Below are 22,292 nucleotides of genomic sequence, written 5' to 3'. Positions count from 1 at the left end.
AGGGGAGAAACCAGGGACGCTTTTGCACTGAAACTAGCGCTGGAATTAGTTATTAAATGCCTTGTGTATTATTCCATGCAGATCTGTGTTATTATTTTTTGCATTTGTAAGGGATTTTTTCCAACATTGGAAATCCATTATCAGTCATTTGTATATAGAGACAAAGATATTGAAATTACATCATACCCACGGGTTTTGTTTATGTAAAATACAAGCATTTCTTTATAATTGTACATTCACAATAGATGTTCTGTAAAATGTACCATGATGTAATTGCTACATCTTTGTCTCTAATCTGAAATGTGCCGTAGGTCAACTTCAGCTCATTTTTATTTAGTCTTTTTGACAAAGTTGCCCTCATCACTCCTAAATTTTCAAGTCTCATGAATTTTTATTTTTTAAATATGTATCTATCTTCATATCCAATGATATTTAACCAATGGAGTTCAGTATTTTTAAAACATTGTTCAAAGAAAAAGAACGGCAACATCCTTTCTTATTAAATGATGAAACAAGGCTAAAATGTTGAGACTAAAAATTACTCCCACTTTATTTGATCGATTTCATGAGAGATGAGGTAAACATTTCACCCAGAAGAATCTGTTTGATATTGATGGAACCATAGTTTCTCAAAGAATTGTATACATTTTTTTATAGGTATTTATTTCCTCATCGTTCTCCTCAGACAAAATATAACATTCCACAGGAGTAATAGTTTACTGTGCAAATTTTACTAGCTTGAAATTAGTTGATAGAAAAAAATTTTAGTTGAACTTTGCCTTCTTTTTCCTCATGAGAAAACCGTAAATTTCCGGTGAACCTCTGCTATCTATATGCACCAGAGAATTCTGACATATATCACGGAATCATGTACTGTTATCACATTATCATCAGTTTCAAAAGGCTAGACCACCATCTGCTCCGTACCTATCATAGCCTCTGCAATTAATTTAGATAAAGTAAATTGAATAACAGTTTAGAATATTTTATTTTTCCTTTCTTTCTCTTTGTCCAAAAACGTTCAAATCAATGAACAAATATGAGTATTATGAAAATTGGGTGGCCGATTCATATTAGATCGGTAACAAATGAGGTTGTTCACTCTAGTTGAGGGCAGAAGTGGCGAACTTCTAACCATGACACAAACATGAAGAGAGCACCCTCTGTTACTGAAAAAAAAAAAGTGTAAAGTGAGATACTGGTGGAGCCTTTACATGTTATTTTTAATTATTATTTGTGTCAACATAAAAAAATGGCAACTGGATGTCTCGAATATGACCTCTGCATCAGCAGATATAGGATATGCATGTTCTTTTCAGACAAGCACATTGCATGTGTATGGGAGATTTCATTGATTGTATTCTTTCACGAATCATTCACGACACACGAGCTGCAATAAAATTTTGAAATTTCAGAACCAACTCGAAGGGCTGTGATGGGTATGGTAATCAGGTGGTGATGCTGATGGCATGTAGATTATGCATTAAGTGGTCGTTATGCAAGTCATCTGACTTAGTGTCATGAAGCTTTTTATCTCATTTGTATTTTTTGTCTTTTCAGTTTTCCAATTCAATTTCATTTATGCGCTTTTTAATTCTTATTTTGCAGAATTGGTTTTTGTTTTGACTTGTTTCAGGAATATTGTCGCTCGTCTGATCAGTGTTATTTAAATGTTTTTCTATTTTCAATTCGATTTGAAAACTTTGAATGAGCTAACCAAACCAAAATATGTGCTCGTCTAACTTGTAACTCGCTGGCTGTCGGAATGGAATGCTATTCACGGAACTCGTGTGGCACTGGCTGTAATGTTTAACCTGGATTGTTGCCAGTCGCTTACATTGCCTTGCTTCTATAACTGCTCGTCACATAATGCTGTGACTCTAATCATGGGTTGAAGACATGCTAATTCCTTTATTTTTTATTCATTTTTAATTTATTTTGTGTGAAACACTTTTGCTACCTAATTTAATCAAGAAAGAGACTCTTACATGACATTAACCACATATGCAACAGTGATATTTAAAATTCTTGATTTCATTCATTCATTATTTTCTCTCAAAGAATGTGCTTGAATATCTTATCGGCTATTTAACCTTAACAAACCCAACAATACCAATAGAACAATCATTATTCTAGAAGTAAAACATTCTTGAAATGATTATCTATCTATTAAGATCACCACAGAGCTATGTGTTGATCTGCAAATTTCCTGAGAATATGTTAAACACAAGTTAGTGGTTAGCCTAAATTTGGCTATTTATTAACCTGTTTTTTTTTTCATTGGTGCCACTTTTGTTTATCATTTATGTCGCTGCCCCGGTACTAGTAGAACTTGCTAGAAACTTTGTGGCAAGGAAGACAATTTTGAATTTCGATAATAATACATATTTTGTAGCAGCTAGTAGTGTCATGTAAGTGAAATAGGCATGGAACACTGTTTTACAGGGTTCTAGAGTCACTTTTAGATTGAAGATAAAAATTAAAACCCCCTTGACTTTGTTTGCATGTGCACTTCAATTTTTTTACTGCCAAAGCAAAAGTGTTTCACTGCCAAAAATTAATCATTTTAATCTTCTAACATAATAAAATTTGGTTTTTTTCTTACGTTCATAATTTGATGAGAGATCATAGGTATTTAAGTTTTATTTGGAACCATACATGTGAATTTCATTTTGCATAGTCATTAATGGTTTTTATTTTGCAAAAAAGAACTACCATTTCCAGCTTATTTTAGAAACAACATATTTGCCATTAGCTCCCCTATTGAAATAAGTGCTTTTATGATTGAGTCAGAAATAGTAGTTTCTAATTGCAAAATTAAGTCCGAATGAAACCGCTTCACAATTTCTTTTTTCAAAAATGAAAAAGAGGGCTTCCTCATTTATATTTTAATTTGTATTTTCCTTGCAAAATATTACATGCAAATTCATATCAGTGTCCCTCTTTATCTTGATATGGTCTTGCAATTTCAGAGATATTGCATAGTATTTACTTAATCAACTTCATTCATGTCAGTGTACTATCTGCTGAATCTATAAACCGAAATATTTAGTCATATTTATGAACCATGCATCAACATGCTTGTCATCATACTTCATCATTTTTACAAACACTGTGTCCGTCTCTAAAATCTCATTTTGACAGAGATTGCTTTTTCAAAATTAGAAAGGCTAGAAATTTTGCAGCTTATACAGCAAGTTTTTAGATTCTTGTGTGCACGAAATTCGTACATACTTAAAGGAAGTCTCTAAATTTTTTTTCCCTCTACTCTACTCCTGAATGGTCCAAATAGCGGACTTCATTGACACTCTATACAAAGCATTAAGGCACTAATTATTCTTGTGTAATTACATAATTTTAATTGTCTTCCTGTTGAAAATTTTCGCTCTTCATGAAGACTGCAAAGTTTCCGAGAGAAAGTATGAATTTTTAGTCATCCTGTGTGTTTTTTTTTTTTTTCATATATTTACTTAGTGTGGAATTTTACAATATTTCCTGGTGCACTTCTGTCATTTCCTAATCAGGCAACTATTGACAGTGCATGCACATTATTTAGTGTTTGCCATCTTGATATTTATAAGATATTCTACTCTTATACATAATTGAATTGTCTGCTTTAATATGTTCCCAACCTTGGAGAAGCAGAAGTATCGTTTTTTTGCAGAAAAGAAGTTTTTAGAGTCAAACATATTCCTTTTTTCCTCCAATTTTTTTTTTTTTTTTTTTTTCCATTTTACATGGAAAAATTTGGGATGAACCTCATTTGTTTCAAAACGTTGCAAACCCAAAGATTTAAAAAAATTTATTATTGCACTACGAAAGAACCAAGAAGTTAAGTTTTTTTGGCTATGGAGGTTTTATTGGGAACAGAATATCATGCGCCAATACAATTTTCCATTCACTGAAACTTCTCGACTAAAGTCAATTGTTTCATTGAGTTTGTCTCTTTTCGAAAGAAGCATTTAATTATTTATATTTATCATTCTTCTTTTGTCAATTTTTAACTGATCAAAAATTTAAGCAGCAAATAAGCAAGTGTCTTCCAGGAAATGTTTCAATTTTTTTTTTTTTTCCTTTCTTCAATCAGTATCTAAAGTGTTTGTAGTTTATATTTGCATTTTTTCAAATTTAGCCTGAGAAAGTTGATACAAGGTAGACAAAAAAAATGACTGTCTAGTCACACTAACCGAAGTAAACTCTTTTTGGGTGTTACAAGCTGTAAGCTGTAGGTTGCAAGCAGGTTCGACTGCCCTTTGCCAATTAAATCCATGCCTCTGAATTGAAAAATGAAATTGAATACAACCGACATCATTAAAAATTCTTTAAAAACAGAATAAATTGTGAATTGTTTTGCAATGATACCCGCTCTTCAAGTAAATATACTGATTAGTAAAACAGAAACAATAAATCATGGATAATCAATGACTTTTCATGGTATGTGGAAACTGAGAATTTTTTGTGTTGCTCTAAGATAAATCAATACTAAGCAGTCTGTTTGAATTAATTTTTATCATTACAGCAAGCTGTCGAGGAGAAATACCGGCTCACAAATGATACATTAAGTGAGTTGCTTCGCTGGATCGGAGAAATTGAAGACCGATTGGCCAACCAAGATGTTGTCCAAGAAGATCTGGATCAAGTCAGGAACCAGATCAATATCTTGAAGGTATGATTTCAAAAGGTTCTGAAGTATAAAGGACGTCCCATTTCAACTAGAGTCCCTTTATACCCAGAGTTAAGACAACTCGATTATCAGCTGACTGGCAGCCGGCCTTGGCTGGCCATGGAGGCCGAAACGAGTGCACCCAAACAAACGATATTGAGGGATAAGGATCAGGAATCCTGCGATGTCTGTCACACAAAAACAACAACATCAACAAATTGATCAATTAAAAAGAAAATGAGATTGGTTTGTGAATAATTTCTTAATCTATTTTCATTTTGGACCGATGGAAATAACAATTTACTCTTGATAAACCACAATTAGGTAATATTTTCATTATTCTTGTTCACATTCGAGGTACCGCCATCTTGGTGCACTCGTTTCGGCCTCCATGAGCGAGAACCAATCAGAGTTGGATTTTTTTTAGGCCACTTTCAGCCCAACCAAAAGTGGGTTGTCCTAACTCTGGGTATGTCTTACTCTGGTAATGAATATTTATTCTAATAGCAAAAATAGCTGACTATTTCCTGACATATCATGTTTTAGAAATTCCTAGTAAATAAAAAAGTTGTGCAAAGTATATAATGAAGCATACCAAAATTTTCACGTCCTTCCTATCTCCAATCATATTGAGCAATTTATCCTTAAGTCACAATTTAGGATATCCACTTTGAGTGAAAGTCCTAAAATCAGTGATCATTTTGAGTCAATTATAAATTTAAATCTTTTGTTCCTTTTCTAGTTACTCAAAGAAGAATTGGAGTCTCAATCAAGATCTGTTACATCAGTTTTGGACCAAGTGAGACAGTTAGTAGCAACAGGAGGAGACTACTTGTCCAGAGATGAAGTGAATCATCTAGAAAAGAACGGCAAATCATTGAAGAACCGCTATGATTATTGCAATGACCGCACTGATAAATTGTTGCGGCGCTTGATTGCAGCTAAGGATGAACTCAACAAGTTCAAGTGAGTTTTTGTCTCAATGTATGTTGTACATCGTGTTGTATACCAACTTAAGCAATGTATGATTGCGTATCATCAAAAACGAAGCTCTGTTTTTTCTGGTTTCTGCGATCCCACCTGCGTTACCTCAAGACACTGGATTCTGATATGGATCTTAGAAGTCAATTTCAAGCAAAAAAATTAGTGGATCCTATTGAATTCAAAATATTGATGAAGCAATTTATTTGCTGATATTGCGCTAATTATTTCAATCGACCAAGGCTTTCCAGAGTTTTTCTCATGTGGATGCCCTCACAAGTGAGAGTTGGTGTGTAGGTGCAAAAGTAACCATGTTCAGCAGAACCAGACCTTGAATTCTTGGTTGTGATGCACCTAGACTGCTGTGCGCATCCCCCTGAGCTTCTCAGCTCATTTTTAGTATATTCATGCCTTGAATCATTTTTCATCCTAGCATCACCAACTTTCCACACAAAACTGAGATTTTGCGCTGAAAAATTGAGTCTCTTGTCTCTTTTTCACCCTACTTTTGCAAAGTAACATCTTATGTCCTTAAATTTATGAAATGATGTAAATTGTTTCTTTTCTAGAAATGAAGTGAGTACATTTACAACATGGATGGACAAAGCACGTCGCACCCTGGAAGACAAGGAGCAAAATTTGTCCAATTTGAACCGCCTTGATAGTTCAGGAGAGTCCATCCGTGAATTCGTTTCTGATGTCATCGCCCACCAGGCAGATCTGCGGTTTATCACCATGGCTGCTCAGAAATTCTTTGATGAGTCCAAAGTAAGTGATAGCAATTATTCCCTTCACTTGCATGGTTTTTTTTAAACCTTTTTTTGCGATCAGAGAATTAGATTTCCTCACCAAACTGGAAATCTGAATATATACTCAAAACGAAACAGGGGTCATCCATAAATTACGCTGTACTTTGAAAGTCAGACTACGTTCTGTCACTCTCAGGGAAACAGGTGAGGGGTCTTCCTTGCCTCGATGTGACTTAATTAGGTCTTTTCTAGCTTTCTCCTTCAATTTTAGATTTTGATTTCAATTCAATCATACAGCATTAATGCTACAGAATGGAACAATTTCATAGATTTTTTCAATCCATCTCACAATTTTCCAATTGGATAGCTGTAGAACATGTTTAAAGCACCTCATTCGTGAAAGTTTACCTCTTGTGTTCGTATTTCTTTGCATTTTTTCTGTGAACTGCCTGTCTTGGTGACAATTGCATTAGGGAGTATGGATTTTTTTAAAAATTTCTAATATTGAAGAAAGGAAGGGGAGGAGATGGTTTTAATTTTCAGAGAAACCTTAGATCTATTGGATTGAATCCTAAAACCAAATTTTTGAGGTGATAATTTTTGGACAGGCCTTTACCCTCAAAAAATAAAATTGTCTCATCAAAATGTCTCGCAGCGTATGTTGTCAAACAACCAATACTTTGAAAAAATCGTGTATTCCATAATATCATGACAAAAATATAGCTCAAAATATAAAAAATAAATGCCATTACATCCAATGCACGTAGTTAAATGATAATGAAAAGTGAGCACCATATGCTGTATTTCCTTCTTATTTTGGCAAGGCTGACACTTCTTAACCAATTGTTTATTTGTTTTCAGGAATACTTGAATGTGTTGAATGACTTCAGAACATCCCTACCATCCCGTCTATCTCACATCGAGCCAGTATCATCATCCGAGTCTATCATATCTGGAACAGTCTCTACAGTAACAGCTCATTTCAAAGACTTGCTGGCCCGCGCTACTGCTCTCTCTGACCGTCTAAGTGGAGTTGGTAGTAAGCAGCGAGAATATAGAGATGCACTCGAAAAAGCAAAGGCGTGGCTACGCGAGGCAGAACCTAAGGCAAACAAACTCTTATCAGAACCCATAGCTGCCGACCCTATTACTCTTGAGGATCAACTCACCCGAACCAAAGCATTAAACAATGAGTTTGTTGCACAAGGACGGCTCATTGACAATGCAAAACAAGCCACCGATGCTCTTATTCGCTCATTAGAAGGGCAAATTTCACCAAAAGAGGCTCGGGCTCTTGAAATTCCTGTTCAAGAGCTGGAGGATAAGTACAAGCAGCTATGCAATGCATTGGCAAACAAGTGTCAAGCCCTGGACACAGCTTTGGTTCAATCCCAGGGCGTCCAAGATGCGCTTGATTCTTTGATCAATTGGTTGAATGATGCTGAAAATAGTCTTAAAAACCTTACTCGCCCTGCAAGTCTTCACAAGGAAAGGCTAGAAGAGCAGTTACGTGAACACAAGGTCCTCCAGTCTGACATTGATTCTCACCGCACCAGTGTAGACAGTGTCGCATACTCAGCACAAGAGCTCATTTCAACAGCTAGCAACCCAAGATTGGCCAAGAAGATTGAGTCAAAATTACGCGATGTCACATCTCGTTTTGAGAAACTGCTGGACAAAACTGCCAAGAGAGGCGAATTCTTGTCAGATATCCACCATTCATTGACTTCATTCAATGGTCAAGCAACAACGCTAGAAAGGTGGCTGACTGAGTCACTAGATCAGTTACCAGACTTAAATGGAGCCAAGATTGATGACCTCATCGGTGTCCGTGACTCACAACGGCAAGTACTCGAGCAAACTGTCAGCAACGGGAAGACATTGATTAACAAGAAGGATGTGACAGATACCGGCATGGTGCGTGACCGTGTTAAGACTTTGGAAAACTTGTGGAAGGAACTCAACCTCTTGCTTGATGAAAAACAACGGTTGGGCAAAGCTTGCTCTGAACAGTTGCTTGCTTATGAGAAACTTCGGGATCAAGTCATTGCATGGTTGAATGCTACTGAATTACGTGTCAACAAGTTAGAACCTGTTGCGGTAGAGTTAGAAACCATCAAGCGACAAGCAGATGACCTCAAACCCATTGTAAAGGAGCACCGTGATTATGGATTGACTGTAGATAAAGTCAATGATCTAGGTAATGCATATGACGCTATTTCCCATCCTGACTTAGCCATGAGAAGAAGAAGCTCTGTTGCTATTTTGTCACCAACCAAACGTGTTTCCATTAGCACTGGGTCTTTGAGGAGACCATCTCAAGAAACGTCACCCTCACCCATTAAAGGTGGCAGCTTCTATTTGCAAAGCCCAGTCTCACCTGGCGGATCAAGTGGTTTTGGTAGCCGCAGATCCTCCCAGGAATTCCACCTTGATGAGCTCACACCAGTTCAACAAGAACTGAATGAAATCAACAATCGTTACCATCTACTTGGCGTTAGGCTGTCCGATCGTCAAACTGAGTTAGACCAGATCAGAGAAGAGGTTAAGCGACATCTTGATCACTTAAAATCCCTGTCTCAGTTTTTGGATAAAGTGCAGAGAACCTTGCCAAAAGAGTCCATCCCACAAAGCAAAGAAGAAGCTGACAAGACAGCCAAACAAATCAAAATAATCCTGGAAGAAATGTACGAGAAACAATCTCTTCTCGATAGCACTAAAGCAGGCGTGAATGACCTTCTTAGACGCAAACCATCAGCATTCGGCGTTGATATCTTGCATGATGAATTAGCTGATGTTTCATCTAGGTGGAAGTCACTGCACGATGCATGCAAAAACCGAATTCAGTTTATGGAAGACTTGAAAGATTTCCACGATACGCATGACAATCTCTCCTCGTGGTTAAGTGCCAAGGATAGGATGATGACTGTTCTTGGTCCCATATCCTCAGACTCTCGTATGGTCCAAAGTCAAGTCCAGCAAGTGCAGGTACTGAGAGAAGAATTCCGTACGCAGCAGCCACAGCTACAGCATCTAACTACAGTAGGCAAAAGTGTGCTGTCTAAAGTGCCTGACCCAACTGCTCCTGATGCAGAAAAAATTTCTGCTAAGCTTAGCAACATTCTGCAAAGGTGGGCTGATCTATTGGGTCGTCTGGAAGAACGTGCCCACAGTCTTGGTGCTGCCGCTAATTCTAGTCGTGAGTTTGATGCTGCCTTGCTGCGGCTCCGTGATGCACTGCAGTCAATCTCTGATCAGTTGGATGACATTCCCCTTGACAAAGAGCCAGAAGAACAGCTCCGGAAGGTCCAAAATCTCGAGCGACAATTGGAGGGTCAAAGACCTCTATTGGCTGATTTGGAAGCCTCAGGTGCTCACTTATGTGATGTACTGAGTGATCCTGCCTCAAAAGCAGATATCCAAAGTAAGTTAGCAGCAGTCGCAAGGCAATACAACACACTTCAAAAGAAATTAGATCATCGCAAGGCAGAAATTGAGGCTTTGTTAAGAGATGGCCGCCAATTCGAACAAACATGTGCTCATACATTGGGTTGGTTGTCAGATGAACTTGGTGCCTTACATGAGAGGCTGCTAGTCTCAGCTGATAGAGAAATTCTTCAGCAACAATTGGACTTCCATGAACCTATTTACAAAGATGTTTTAAACAAAGAACATGAAGTGATCATGCTCTTAAACAAAGGACGAGAGCTGCTTGCACGTTCCTTGGCATCACAACAACAACGCAATGATACCCGTAATCTACAGCGAGACTTAGATAAAATCCAGCAACATTGGGATAAGTTACGTAAAGAAGCAGTCGACCGTCACACTAGGCTCCAAACTTGCATGGAACATTGCAAAAAATACTATCGTGCTTTAGAATCATTCATCCCTTGGTTATCGCAAGCAGAGAACAAACTTGATGCTCTCAGACCAGACAGTTTCAAACGGCGGGATGTTGAAAGGCAGTTGCGTGAACTTGCCACTTTCAGAAATGATGTGTGGAAACACTCCGGTGAATTTGAAAACCTTCGCACATTAGGAGAAACATTCCTCGCTGCTTGTGATGTAGACAAGGAACTGGTGAAACAAGAACTAGCTGCAGTGAAAACACGCTGGGACAAACTGAACAATGAGCTCCTAGAACGTATCCAATGGCTTGAGGAAACTGCTCGAAGACTCGCCGACTTTTCTGAAAATTTGCGAGACCTTGGGCATAATGTTCAACGTTGTGAAGACAAACTTGCCTCCCATGACTCACTTGGTGGTGCTGCCAGGGATCCAAAAATGTTAGAACGAATCAAAGCTTTGCGTGAAGAAGCAGCGGCCCTGAAGAAACCCCTTCAAGGTCTGCGTAAGACAGCAGATGATCTATGCAGTGAAGCAGCTGAGTTAGGTGTTGGTGACGCAAGCCACTTGCGTGATGATGTTGATAATTTAGGAGAGAGGCTGGACCAACTCGCAGCAAAATTAGATGATCGTTGCTCTCAACTCCAGTCAGCATCAACAGCACTCGCGCAGTATAATGAAAGAGCCAAGAATTTGAGTGTAGACCTTTCTGCTCTTGAGAATGAAATTGACAACATGAAGCCTCCAGATCGGGACATCAAAATAGTTAGAAATCAACTAGATGAAGTTGCCAAGTTCATTAAAAAGTTAGCTCACGCTGGTAACGATGTTGCTCGTCTAGCAGAAGCTGGCGAGCAGCTAATTGACAATGGTTTTGCGCCAGATGCAGCCACAACAAGAGAGCAAGCAGCTTCACTTATCAGGCAATTGAACCGCTTAGATGAGCGAGCCAAGAACAGGGAGGACGAACTCGAAAAAGTGTTGGCAAAACTCCAGAAGTTCCATGAAATACACTCTGCTGTCATGGACGATATCACCCATGCTGGTGAGGAGTTGCGTCACCTGAAACCAGTCGGCTCAGAAGTAGAAGCCATCAAATCACAGCAGGATGAATTCAATCATTTCCGCAACCGAATCGTTGAGCCTCTGACAAGAGCTGTAGATGACTGCAACAGATTTGGCCAGAACCTTGTTTCATCTGCTGCTAGTGGTGTCAATACAAGTGGGCTTGAAAAAGATCTAGAGAAATTGAATGATAAATGGAATGCGCTGAAAGAAAAGTTAAATGAAAGAGATCGTAAGTTGGATGTCGGGCTTCTCCAAAGCGGCAAGTTCCAAGAAGCCCTTGATGGATTCGCTAAGTGGTTAGCTGATACCGAAGAGATGGTAGCAAATCAGAAACCACCATCTGCTGATTATAAGGTGGTGAAAGCCCAACTTCAAGAACAGAAATTCCTAAAGAAGATGCTTCTCGACCGTCAGCATTCCATGTCATCCCTTGTCAAGATGGGCAAGGAAGTCGCTGCCAATGCTGATGTGAATGAACGCAAAGCCATTGAGCGTCAGCTACATGATCTGGCGACTAGGTTTGAAACATTACAAGAAAATGCGGCCCAACGTATGGATGCATTAGAGCAAGCCATGGTTGTCGCCAAACAATTCCAGGATAAACTTGTACCAATCCTTGACTGGCTTGACAAAACTGAAAAGAAAGTGAAGGATATGGAGCTTATTCCGACTGATGAGGAGAAGATTCAACAACGTATTCGGGAGCATGATGCCCTCCATAAAGACATCTTACGCAAGAAGCCAGACCTGACTGAACTCACCGACATTGCCAGTAACTTGATGGCTTTAGTTGGGGAGGATGAAGCTGCAACTGTCGCTGACAAGCTTCAAGACACTGCAGATCGTTATGCAAATCTTGTCCTTGCATCGGATAATGTCGGTCAGTTACTACAAGCCTCAAGAGCAGGATTGCGTCATCTTGTATTGACATACCAGGACCTTCAAGCCTGGATGGAAGGCATGGAAAATCGTCTCAATAAATACCGTGTGTTGCCTGTTCATCCCGACAAATTAATAGAACAAATGGAAGATCTCGCAGATCTGACGGAAGAAATTGCAAACCGTCAGAATGAGGTAGACAGCACTGTTGACTCTGGATTAGAACTAATGAAACACATCTCCAGCGATGAAGCCATCCAGCTCAAAGATAAACTTGATTCATTGCAGAGGCGATACAACGACTTAACAACTCGAGGTGCTAACTTATTAAAACATGCTCAAGAAGCATTACCTCTGGTTCAGCAGTTCCACAATTCCCATAATCGTTTAGTTGACTGGATGATGGGTGCTGAGTCACAGCTGCAGACAGTTGAACCTCGAGAAGAAGACATCATGCGCCTTGAGTTGGACATTCAAGAGTTCAGACCTGTGCTTGAGAACATCAATTTAGTTGGTGCTCAGTTGTGCCAGATATCTCCTGGGGAAGGTGCTGCCACCATTGAAGGTCTTGTCACTCGTGATAACAGGAGATTTGATTCCATTGTCGAACAGATTCAGCGTAAAGCAGAACGCATTCATCTCTCTAAACAGGTAATTTAATGTCTCCGCACAAATTTTTAAACTTCGATGGAAGGATCTACTCACAAATTGTGCTTGATAGAAAAAATCTTCTTTTAAAATTTCAGGTCCGTCATGAATTCTGCAGCCATTGGAGGGGAGGGGGGGTCAAAGTTGGTGAAACATGAGAGAAAATGAAGGGTTACAGAATTAGAAATTGACGAATAATAAGCAAATAAATCAATGTCTAAATAAATGAGGGCTACAAAATCAACTCGGTAAAAGAAAAAGTGGCAAAAGCTAGCTATTAATAATATTTGAAACTCCTATTGTTGCTATTAGTAACTTAGTTTTCAAGTTGTCGGTCAATACCGTGAACAGCACAGGCAGATTAAAGCTGGGTACAAATATTGAAAATTCCAGAATTGATGTAAATTTTCCATTTTTCTTTCATGACTACTCTTTTACTTTATGGTTATCTCTATTATACATATTTTGTTTTTTTACAAACTCCTCTAGCGGTCAATGGAAGTGATCGGTGATATAGATGACTTGTTGGACTGGTTCAGAATGGTTGAGAACCAACTAAGGGAAGCAGAGCCACCAAGCTCTGAGCCTGATGTCATCAGAGTTCAATTGAAGGAACATAAGGCACTCAATGATGATATTTCAAGTCAAAAGGGCCGCGTACGTGATGTTCTATCAACTGCCAAAAAGGTAAACAGGAGATTTAATATAGTTCTTTCGTGAAGTAGGAATTTTTACCCTAAGAAGAATGAATGTTTTGCATCATTACTAATTTTTTACATCCCCTTTAAATATTTTTTTCAATTTGTATTAAGATTCCACCCTAATGATAATATTGAGGGTCAGAATTGTTTACTCGTAAGCTTATTTTTAAGTTGATATTTAACGCGAAAGGTATGAACGGTTACATATCATTCACCTATTCCATGATTTCATTTTGAAGGTGCTGCGTGAGTCTACCCAACACGATGATACCTCAGTCATTAGGGAGAAGATGGAAGATCTGAGAGAGATGATGGAAACCGTTTCTGGCCTGAGCTCGGACCGTCTAGGCATCTTGGAACAAGCATTACCACTTGCAGAGCACTTCCATGAAACACACAGTGGCCTCAGCTCATGGTTAGATGACATGGAGCACCAAGTCAACATGTTGGCTATGCCTGCTTTGAGACCAGATCAGATAGCTCAACAGCAAGATAAAAATGAGGTAAATTCCATTGCAGATATAGTGATTTTGTACTGTCCCTTTTTTTTATTTCTATGTCACTATATTAAATTTTATCCTCATTTTTTAATTTTAAGAAGAGAGGTTGCAGCCATTTTCAGAGAAAAGGCTTATGTCCATCTAGTGTAGCTACGATGGTGCAACCTTGCTGTTCTTGCATTCCAATACAAATTTACATACCTAGCTCATCACGAAATCTGCAGGAAAGCTACCCCATACAATTAGAAAATTTCAAAGGTTAAATATGTTTTGATAAGCCCCTCTTAGAGACCGAGAAACACATCAAAACTTCACAATCTTAGCATACGTGCCTTTTTTGTGAATGGTTCTTTGCATATCTTTCAATAAGTTTCATCATCTTTACCTGATTCAGGTAATTCTTAATGTTCAAAAGCAAGCAATCCATATTAACAGTCCTTAAGTCAAAGTCTTTCTGTAAAATCTCACAATTGTAGCAAAATTGGCCATCAATCATTTTCCTTCAATGTTTTTTGTTTTTACCCTTCTCCTTTTCCGAATTTCAAGGCAAAATCATTAACAAAGCGTGGTAGTTAAGATCAACGTAAAATTAATTCTTATTTATCAATTCTTTCTCTTAACTTTACTTATGTGTCAAGTTTTCTCTTGTATTTCAGCTATTCTTACAGTCCATCAGTGAACACAAACCATTCTTTGAGAAACTGAACAAGACTGGTGAAGCATTGATTCGCTTGTGCAATGATGAAGAAGGTAGCAAAGTTCAAGACATTTTGGACTCTGATAATGCTCGTTACAATGCTCTGCGCTCAGAGCTGCGGGCAAGGCAACAGGCACTCGAAAAAGCCCTTCAGGTACTTTCACTTCATTTGAACTGAAATTTTTTAGGTATCAATTCAGCCCATAACAAACTTTTAGAGCTGAACAACTATTCTATTTTGGTGTGAAGAAAGCCTTGTAATTACATCCAGGCTTTTTGTCGGTTCATATATAAATAATATAGTGTAGACGAATCTCCAAACTTTTTGAAAAATTTAATCTATGAATATTTCAAAAACTTTTGAAGTACAAAACATTCAAATCAGAAGAAAAGTAAAAAAGTAAATAGACTTGCTTAAAAATTTTATGCAGATGTGTCTATAGATTGTGAAAAAAATAATGTCGGAGGGTTTAGGCACCCATTATGTTCAAAATAACCCATGCAAGATTGGTACTCTTATGAAAGTCCTCGGCTAATGTCTAATGTAAGGAGAGATCTCAGTTGTGCTTTGTTCTCAGAAAATGCACCAATTACTTTAAAGACAGTAGTGACCTAATAATTTCCATTATGTTCCCATGCTTCAAATGTGGCTTCTTTATTTATGTTGTGAATTTATTTCATTAAAATTTAGTTAGATCGTTTGATACGTCAACTTTGCAAACTGCACCAGTTGATTTCATGGAAAAAATTGTATTTAAGTTTTTTATTATCATCTGTGCAAGTAAAAACCTATTTACAACAAAGAAGTTTCAGGTTTGATTCAGATTTAAGAACCTTTTCCAAGGTAGGATTGGAGTTTGGTTTGGAGCTATCATCATTCACAGTCTGTTTAAGCCTAGTTTTCAATTCGATAAATATTTTACTCTATATTTCAGGAATCTAGTCAATTTAGTGATAAGCTTGAGGGTATGTTGCGTGCATTGGCCAACACCGCAGATCAGGTGGCTGGAGCTGACCCAATTTCAGCTCATCCTCCACGCATCAGGGATCAAATTGATGAGAACAATGTACTGATTGAGGATTTGGACAAGCGAGAAGAAGCATTCCAAGCAGTGAAGAAGGCAGCCAATGATGTTATCAAGAAAGCACCCAACGCCTCAGACCCAGCTGTTAAAGGTTCGTAATTTTGTTTCTCAAATGTTGACATATTCACCGCCAAGCCAATCATAATGACTGTCTTTTTGTTGGTCTTGCTGGGCGGGAATGATCACAGTGGTTGGTGTTTCGAACAGCGTTTGTTCATTGCTCTGCTGTTTAACAGAAGTAGTTTAAAGCAATCGAAGTTAATTGTGATTTTAAACATTTTATGAGCTATGAATCCAATTAAAAACTCGAGTCATGCGCAGTATTTGTGTAATGATTGAGGAAGCCTTTTTATTGACTGCATTTTTTTTTCAACTTGATGGAAGGTTCGAGTTTTAGATCAGACTACCCTGTATATTTTGTCAAGATCTTGAATATTTCCCTTTTTTTGCTTTGAAAGCGGGTAGAAAACCGAGTTCCGGCAACTACTGCTCGCATGTGCCAGGAACGGACGGCCAGTCCCACCCCCTGACAGCCGCAATCAGCTGACAGGGGGTTCGAGAGGGTCACCCGCACCCTGCACACATGAGATTGAGGCAGAATATTTCCTTGGAAACTGTCCTGTCTATTAGAGTTTCATTGATCCTTGTATACTGGCTATGTTCTTAACTTAAGAGCTACTCACTCTGTCTGCAGATATTAAGCGGAAGTTAGACAAGTTGAACAGTTTGTGGAATGATGTGCAGCGAGCCACTGGTGACCGTGGCAAGTCTTTGGAAGAAGCTCTGGCCATTGCTGAGCGTTTCTGGGATGAGCTTCAAAGCGTCATGGCTCGTCTCCGTGACCTTCAACACTCACTCAACTCTCAGGAACCACCAGCAGTACAGCCTGAAATTATCAAGCAGCAGAGAGAAGCTCTCAAAGACATCAAGGCTGAAATTGATCAGGTAATTTGCAGAAAATTTTAGAGTTTATTCGGATCATTATCCGGCAAATCATTTTGCTTATTCAAGTGATTGTTCAGTTATTGTTCTTCTTAATCAGGATGTATGTCTGCTCAGAATATATCTATCTGTTCTCAGCAATGAACCTAATTGAAAATGGATGTCAATAAATACATTGAGATGATGCAATAAAAGCTGTAAATGCATGTATAATAGCTGTTTTTATAGCTTTCTCCTAATGTGATAAATTAAAGGAAGATATAGACACGAAATTTATAAAAACTGAGACATTGCTGAAATATCATGTTTGATGAAGTTAAAACTTTTTTTTGAGTTCTGCTCCAAAGTTCAAAAAACTTATTCGAATAATATTCTCTTTTGACTTGATTTACGTTTTAAAGTTAGAAATCTTCATATTCAATGATCTTTTTCAAGCTGTTTTTGCAAATTTCACTCACCAAATTGGCGTATTAATTTGCAGACAAAACCAGAAGTTGAGCACTGTCGTGCCACTGGTCAGCAGTTGATGAAAGTGTGTGGCGAACCTGATAAACCGGAAGTCAAGAAACACATCGAAGATTTGGACAATGCCTGGGATACAATCACAGCCTTGTTTGCCAAGCGTGAAGAAAATTTGATCCATGCGATGGAAAAAGCTATGGAATTCCATGAAACTCTTCAGGTAATTGCAAAAGTCAACTTGGAACATTATCTTTAGATAAAGAGGTTTAATTTGATTAAAATCAGGAATAGAGAAGTCTTAAGGAAAAAATAGATTATTCCCAGTGGGTCGGTTAAGTGCCAAAGAATTTGGCCCGGAAAGAGTTGTTCTCCATAGTTTTTAGTACAAAGAAAACTATGCGTTCGGCAAAATGCTCAATGAATCGACTCTGTGGTGATATAACGCTTCCTTTTGCGGAGTCCTCCAAATCTGAAATATGCTAGAGGCGTCCCATACCCACTGCCATCTAAGTTTATGTATTCTGGATGGAAAAATTACGACAGTGACGCTTATCTACTAATTACCATCGTGAAAAAATTCTGAAAACGAGGATTTTTGCAGTGATGATGAAAATCCATGGTGATGGGAAAATGCAGTAAGTACATCAGTAGACAGCTGAGCTCGCTGGAATTGCATGGCCCAATCTACAATTTCATGCTCATCTAATTTGCACTAAAGAAGTTGGGAAAAGCAGCACAGCTCACTTCATACTTTTAAACGACTTTAGTAACAAAGTACTAAAATGGCTCACTAATTTGTTTTTATTTCTAGGACTTGTTAGACTTTTTGGACCAAGCAGAAGAGAGATTTGCTGGACTTGGACCAATCGCTTCAGACATCAATGCTGTCAAGAAACAAATTTCGCAGCTCAAACAATTCAAGAACGATGTTGATCCTCATATGGTGAAAGTTGAAGCTTTGAACAGGTATGGGGATTTTTTTATGTTTGTTTTTTGATCCATCAAAGAAAATAATTTTCTCTCTAGTCCAATTTGAAGGCATTTTGGAATCAAAGCTACCTCAGTAGTTTTTAAATTTTAACAAGCAAGGTAGATTTGAAAATGCAATCACACCTTCTCTTCGGACTATTTCAGACAGAAAATAAGACTTCACATGCATTTTCTTTTTACTGTATCTATGAAACAATAGTCATTCTCTGAAAGAACTTTCTGTGAACTTACACTAGCTGAACAAACTCCAGTATTTTAACTCTGTTAGCTGTTCAGTTTTTTTTCATAATTTTGAGGATTCTTAATTGTTTTTTCTATGGCAAGTTTTTGACCCCTGTTAATTTCATAACAATGACTTTACTCAGTTGTTTATTTAATCTTTTCCTGCTGCCTTGAATGATTAGGTCTTTAACTCGGTAAGTGATTTTGCTTCATTCAGGCTCATATTTTTCAGCTGTTTATTGTTTATCTTCTGTTTGGTTTTATCAGTTTATTAGATATTTAGCTGTGTAAAGTAAGTAGTTATCAAAAAATGCATCTGACCTGGTTTTTTAATATTTCCATTTCCAATTAATTCTACCATGGATTATTTTGAAAAGAGCAAAGAAAAATTTTTACAAATTTCTACTGTGAAAATTACTAATCATCCCACTCACAAGTAAAATGTGACAAATGAAAATTTTCGACTTGTCAAAATGGAGGAATTTAAAAATAACTAAATTTTCTATTTATAGAAATAAACTGATTCAAATTAAATTGTCCTATGTCGTAGAAGGTTTTTAGTCTTCACCATGAATATGCAGGTTAATAATGTTTGTTTAGACCATATGCCTTTGCAGTTTCAGGCATGATTATGAGCAAAAACTTATTGCAGACTGAACTTGCAAAAATTTGCAAATGCTATAAAAGTTCGTCTTTTATCAAAGAAAAAATTGATTGATCACAGAAATTCTGCAAGGAAAAAAAATTGATTTTATGGGAATGTCTTAAGAGCCCCTCTCTTACCCCACCTCATCTTATAATCCAGAAAAACATTTTTCTCAATGGTTATAAATTTCAACAGAGACGTTTTAGCAAAAGTTTACCCTAAAAGTGAACTTCCCTATTTTTTCATCAAATCAAGTTAAGGTGAACTTGAAACAGTAGGAAAGAGAAAATCAGCCAGTCATATTGTCACTTTTTCAATAAACCAAACAAATTTGAAATAGCCCCTTTAAAAAGTTACAAGAGTCAGTTTTATCAAACCTATTTCTGTTCTATGCATTCTAAATTAGACGAATTTATGAATAAGGAAAACCTCTCACGCAAACAGAATCAGCCTGTGGATGAGTTTAAATTTCATGTATCTCTTTTTTAATGTAGTATTTCCTCTGTCCAAAAATTTTTAGGCAAGCTCAAGAACTAACGGAGCGCACATCAGCAGAACAAGCAGCTGCTTTGAAGAAACCTTTGGCCAGTGTCAATCGTCGCTGGGATGAATTACTAAGAGGTGTAGTCGAGCGACAGCGTCAACTTGAAAACGCTCTCCTCAGACTTGGCCAATTCCAGCATGCAGTAGATGAATTAATGGCATGGATTGATGCCACCAACCGCACATTGGACAATGAACTTAAACCAGTGTTCGATGATCCGCAAGTTCTAGAAGTTGAATTAGCGAAATTGAAGGTACTTGTTAACGATATTCAAGCTCACCAGTCGAGTGTTGATACGTTGAATGATGCCGGTAGACAGCTAATTGAATCAAGTCGTGGCAGCGATGAGGCCTCAAGCACTCAAGACCGCCTGAACAAGCTCAACAAGAACTGGCGTGACCTTCTCCAGAAAGCAGCTGATAGGCAAACTGGACTTGAGGAGGCATTGCGTGATGCGCAAAGGTAAGCTTTATTCTTTCAGAATATTTGCAGATTTGTCCCAAAGAAACTGAACGCACCTTCTAATTCACTATTTCTGTGAAATTTGTGAACCATTTGGCAACTGTTGAAGATCTCTAAAATTAGATTTAAAATATTTTTGAGTAATAGTAGTCAAAGGTTTTTTTTTTCCATAATTCTCTTGCTTTATTCAAAGAGGGTTGTTTCTCTTGTTTTATTTAATTTTTTTTTTTTTTTTTACCTCGAACAGTTTTTATGAATTATATCATCAAAGTTTATAGAGGGGGATTACTTGTATTTAGTATCGTAAATACTTCAATTTTTCCTTTTCTCCTACAGTTGCATATCTTTATATGCTGCAAATTATCTGCAAGTGATTAATTCTTAATTATTTTTTTAGGTTTGCTGCTGAAATTCAAGACCTGCTTTCCTGGTTGAGTGACATCGACAGTGTCATTGCAGCTTCAAAACCAGTAGGAGGTCTTCCAGAAACTGCCAGCGAACAGCTAGAACGGTTCATGGTAAGCTGACTCTTATTATTTCAACAATTATGGAATAAGAAAAGAAATCTACAAATTCTTTTGTTACTTCATGCAAGGTGCGATACTTTAAAGGAAGAAATTGAAATGAATCAATTAAATCCTGCCAAAAGTAATGTAAATTAGTTGAAAGCTAGCGATAAACAACACTTGCATCTTAAATTAATATCTTCAAAAGATATTTTACAAATGCAAGTACAGAAAAATATGAAATAGTTATTTTTATTTTACATACTGTACTGTTGAATGTTTCTGTGTGCAACCAACGTCATAAAAGAGTCAAGATTTTTCAAAAATGTGTGTGTTCTGTAAAATCCATCCGCTCTAATCTTAAAGAATGCATGAATTAAAAATTAAAAACTGCATCAGTCAGCTGCATTGAAACAGAATAACAGGGAAATAAAATAAAGTAAAATTTTTAAATTTAATCAATTTTATCGTTATTTATGGCAAATTTGATGTCGATTTAAAGAGGTCTATCTCTTGAAATTGGAAATATTGTGAATCATTATGTGTCTGCAGCATCGGCTCACAAATATTATCATTGTCATTGTAGGAGGTTTATCGTGAGTTGGAAGAGAATAGGCCGAAGGTGGAGGCTGTTTTAGATCAAGGCCAAGAATATTTGAAGAAGACTTTGCCTGGTGGTGCTACCAACTTGCAACAAAATTTGAAGACTTTGAAACAACGATGGGATAGCGTAACTGCTCGTGCCAATGATAAGAAGATCAAATTAGAAATTGCCCTCAAAGAAGCAACTGAATTCCACGACTCATTACAGGTAATTGCCTTTTTTGTCACTTTGAATTAAACTTTAGGTACATGAATGATCACCGCTTAAACGCTTCTTCTTCTGAAAATTTCAAATTGATTTAAGAGTATAATGTAGATCGCCATCGTTAGAGCGTAAACAGAATATTTGCTGGTCAGATTTTCCCCTCTGAATGCCTAGAAAGCTTTGATCAGCCAAGTTTTCATACATGACAATAATTAATAGTTAAACTTTGAATAGGAGTAGTTTGTCCTAGCATTCGGAAGTCAGTTTTTATTGTTCTAAAGTATTCAAGTTGTTTCTTATTGATTGCAGGCCTTTGTTGATTGGTTAACCAATGCAGAAAAAGTGTTATGCAACTTGAAACCAGTGTCTCGCATCCTCCAAACCATCCTGGGTCAAATTGAGGAGCACAAAGCCTTCCAGAAGGATGTCGGAGCTCATCGAGAGACAATGCTGCAACTAGACAAAAAGGGAACACACCTCAAGTACTTCAGTCAGAAGCAAGATGTCATCCTCATCAAGAACTTGCTCATCAGTGTTCAACATCGTTGGGAGCGTGTGGTTAGCAAGAGTACAGAGCGTACACGAGCTTTAGACCATGGCTACAAAGAGGCCAAAGAATTCCACGATGCTTGGTTAGTTCACTCTGAAGCTCTAATGCCCAATTATTTCCTCCTTTGATCCCTGAGTGTTTTGTAGTAACTTGAAGTGGAGTATCATCTTTAAGTTGACGTAACAAGTGGTCCTCATTCTGAATATTTCCTTTAAACTTTCTGAGTAATTGTTTATCTTCTAGTAGGTCTATTGTAGTAGATTGGGGGGTAAATAGGGTGTTAGTCGTGTGGCTTTGAGCTGCTTTGGGAGGAGAGACGCAGCGTAGCTTGATGGATCAA

The 22,292-nt window shown here is 37.6% G+C and overlaps 1 protein-coding gene across 40 annotated transcripts in view; it reads left to right on the top strand.

Moving 5' to 3' along the window:
- shot (dystonin-like protein short stop) overlaps positions 1 to 22,292 on the top strand; it is a 236,492-nt gene that overhangs the window by 183,255 nt on the left and 30,945 nt on the right. For all 40 annotated transcript variants that reach the window (XM_072297436.1, XM_072297427.1, XM_072297425.1 and 37 more), the window contains 15 exons: positions 4,520 to 4,666; positions 5,406 to 5,629; positions 6,214 to 6,412; positions 7,255 to 12,840; positions 13,327 to 13,524; positions 13,778 to 14,041; positions 14,695 to 14,889; positions 15,671 to 15,911; positions 16,515 to 16,765; positions 17,244 to 17,444; positions 18,036 to 18,190; positions 19,603 to 20,088; positions 20,486 to 20,606; positions 21,181 to 21,405; positions 21,712 to 22,034. In XM_072297436.1, coding sequence (XP_072153537.1) covers positions 4,520 to 4,666; positions 5,406 to 5,629; positions 6,214 to 6,412; positions 7,255 to 12,840; positions 13,327 to 13,524; positions 13,778 to 14,041; positions 14,695 to 14,889; positions 15,671 to 15,911; positions 16,515 to 16,765; positions 17,244 to 17,444; positions 18,036 to 18,190; positions 19,603 to 20,088; positions 20,486 to 20,606; positions 21,181 to 21,405; positions 21,712 to 22,034 — 8,816 coding nt within the window. The remainder of the gene's footprint in view (positions 1 to 4,519; positions 4,667 to 5,405; positions 5,630 to 6,213; positions 6,413 to 7,254; positions 12,841 to 13,326; positions 13,525 to 13,777; positions 14,042 to 14,694; positions 14,890 to 15,670; positions 15,912 to 16,514; positions 16,766 to 17,243; positions 17,445 to 18,035; positions 18,191 to 19,602; positions 20,089 to 20,485; positions 20,607 to 21,180; positions 21,406 to 21,711; positions 22,035 to 22,292) is intronic.

The sequence above is a fragment of the Bemisia tabaci genome, chromosome 2, assembly GCF_918797505.1.
Source record: "Bemisia tabaci chromosome 2, PGI_BMITA_v3".
Classification (NCBI taxonomy): Eukaryota; Metazoa; Arthropoda; class Insecta; order Hemiptera; family Aleyrodidae; genus Bemisia; species Bemisia tabaci.
This window is presented reverse-complemented; position numbering and strand designations above follow the sequence as displayed.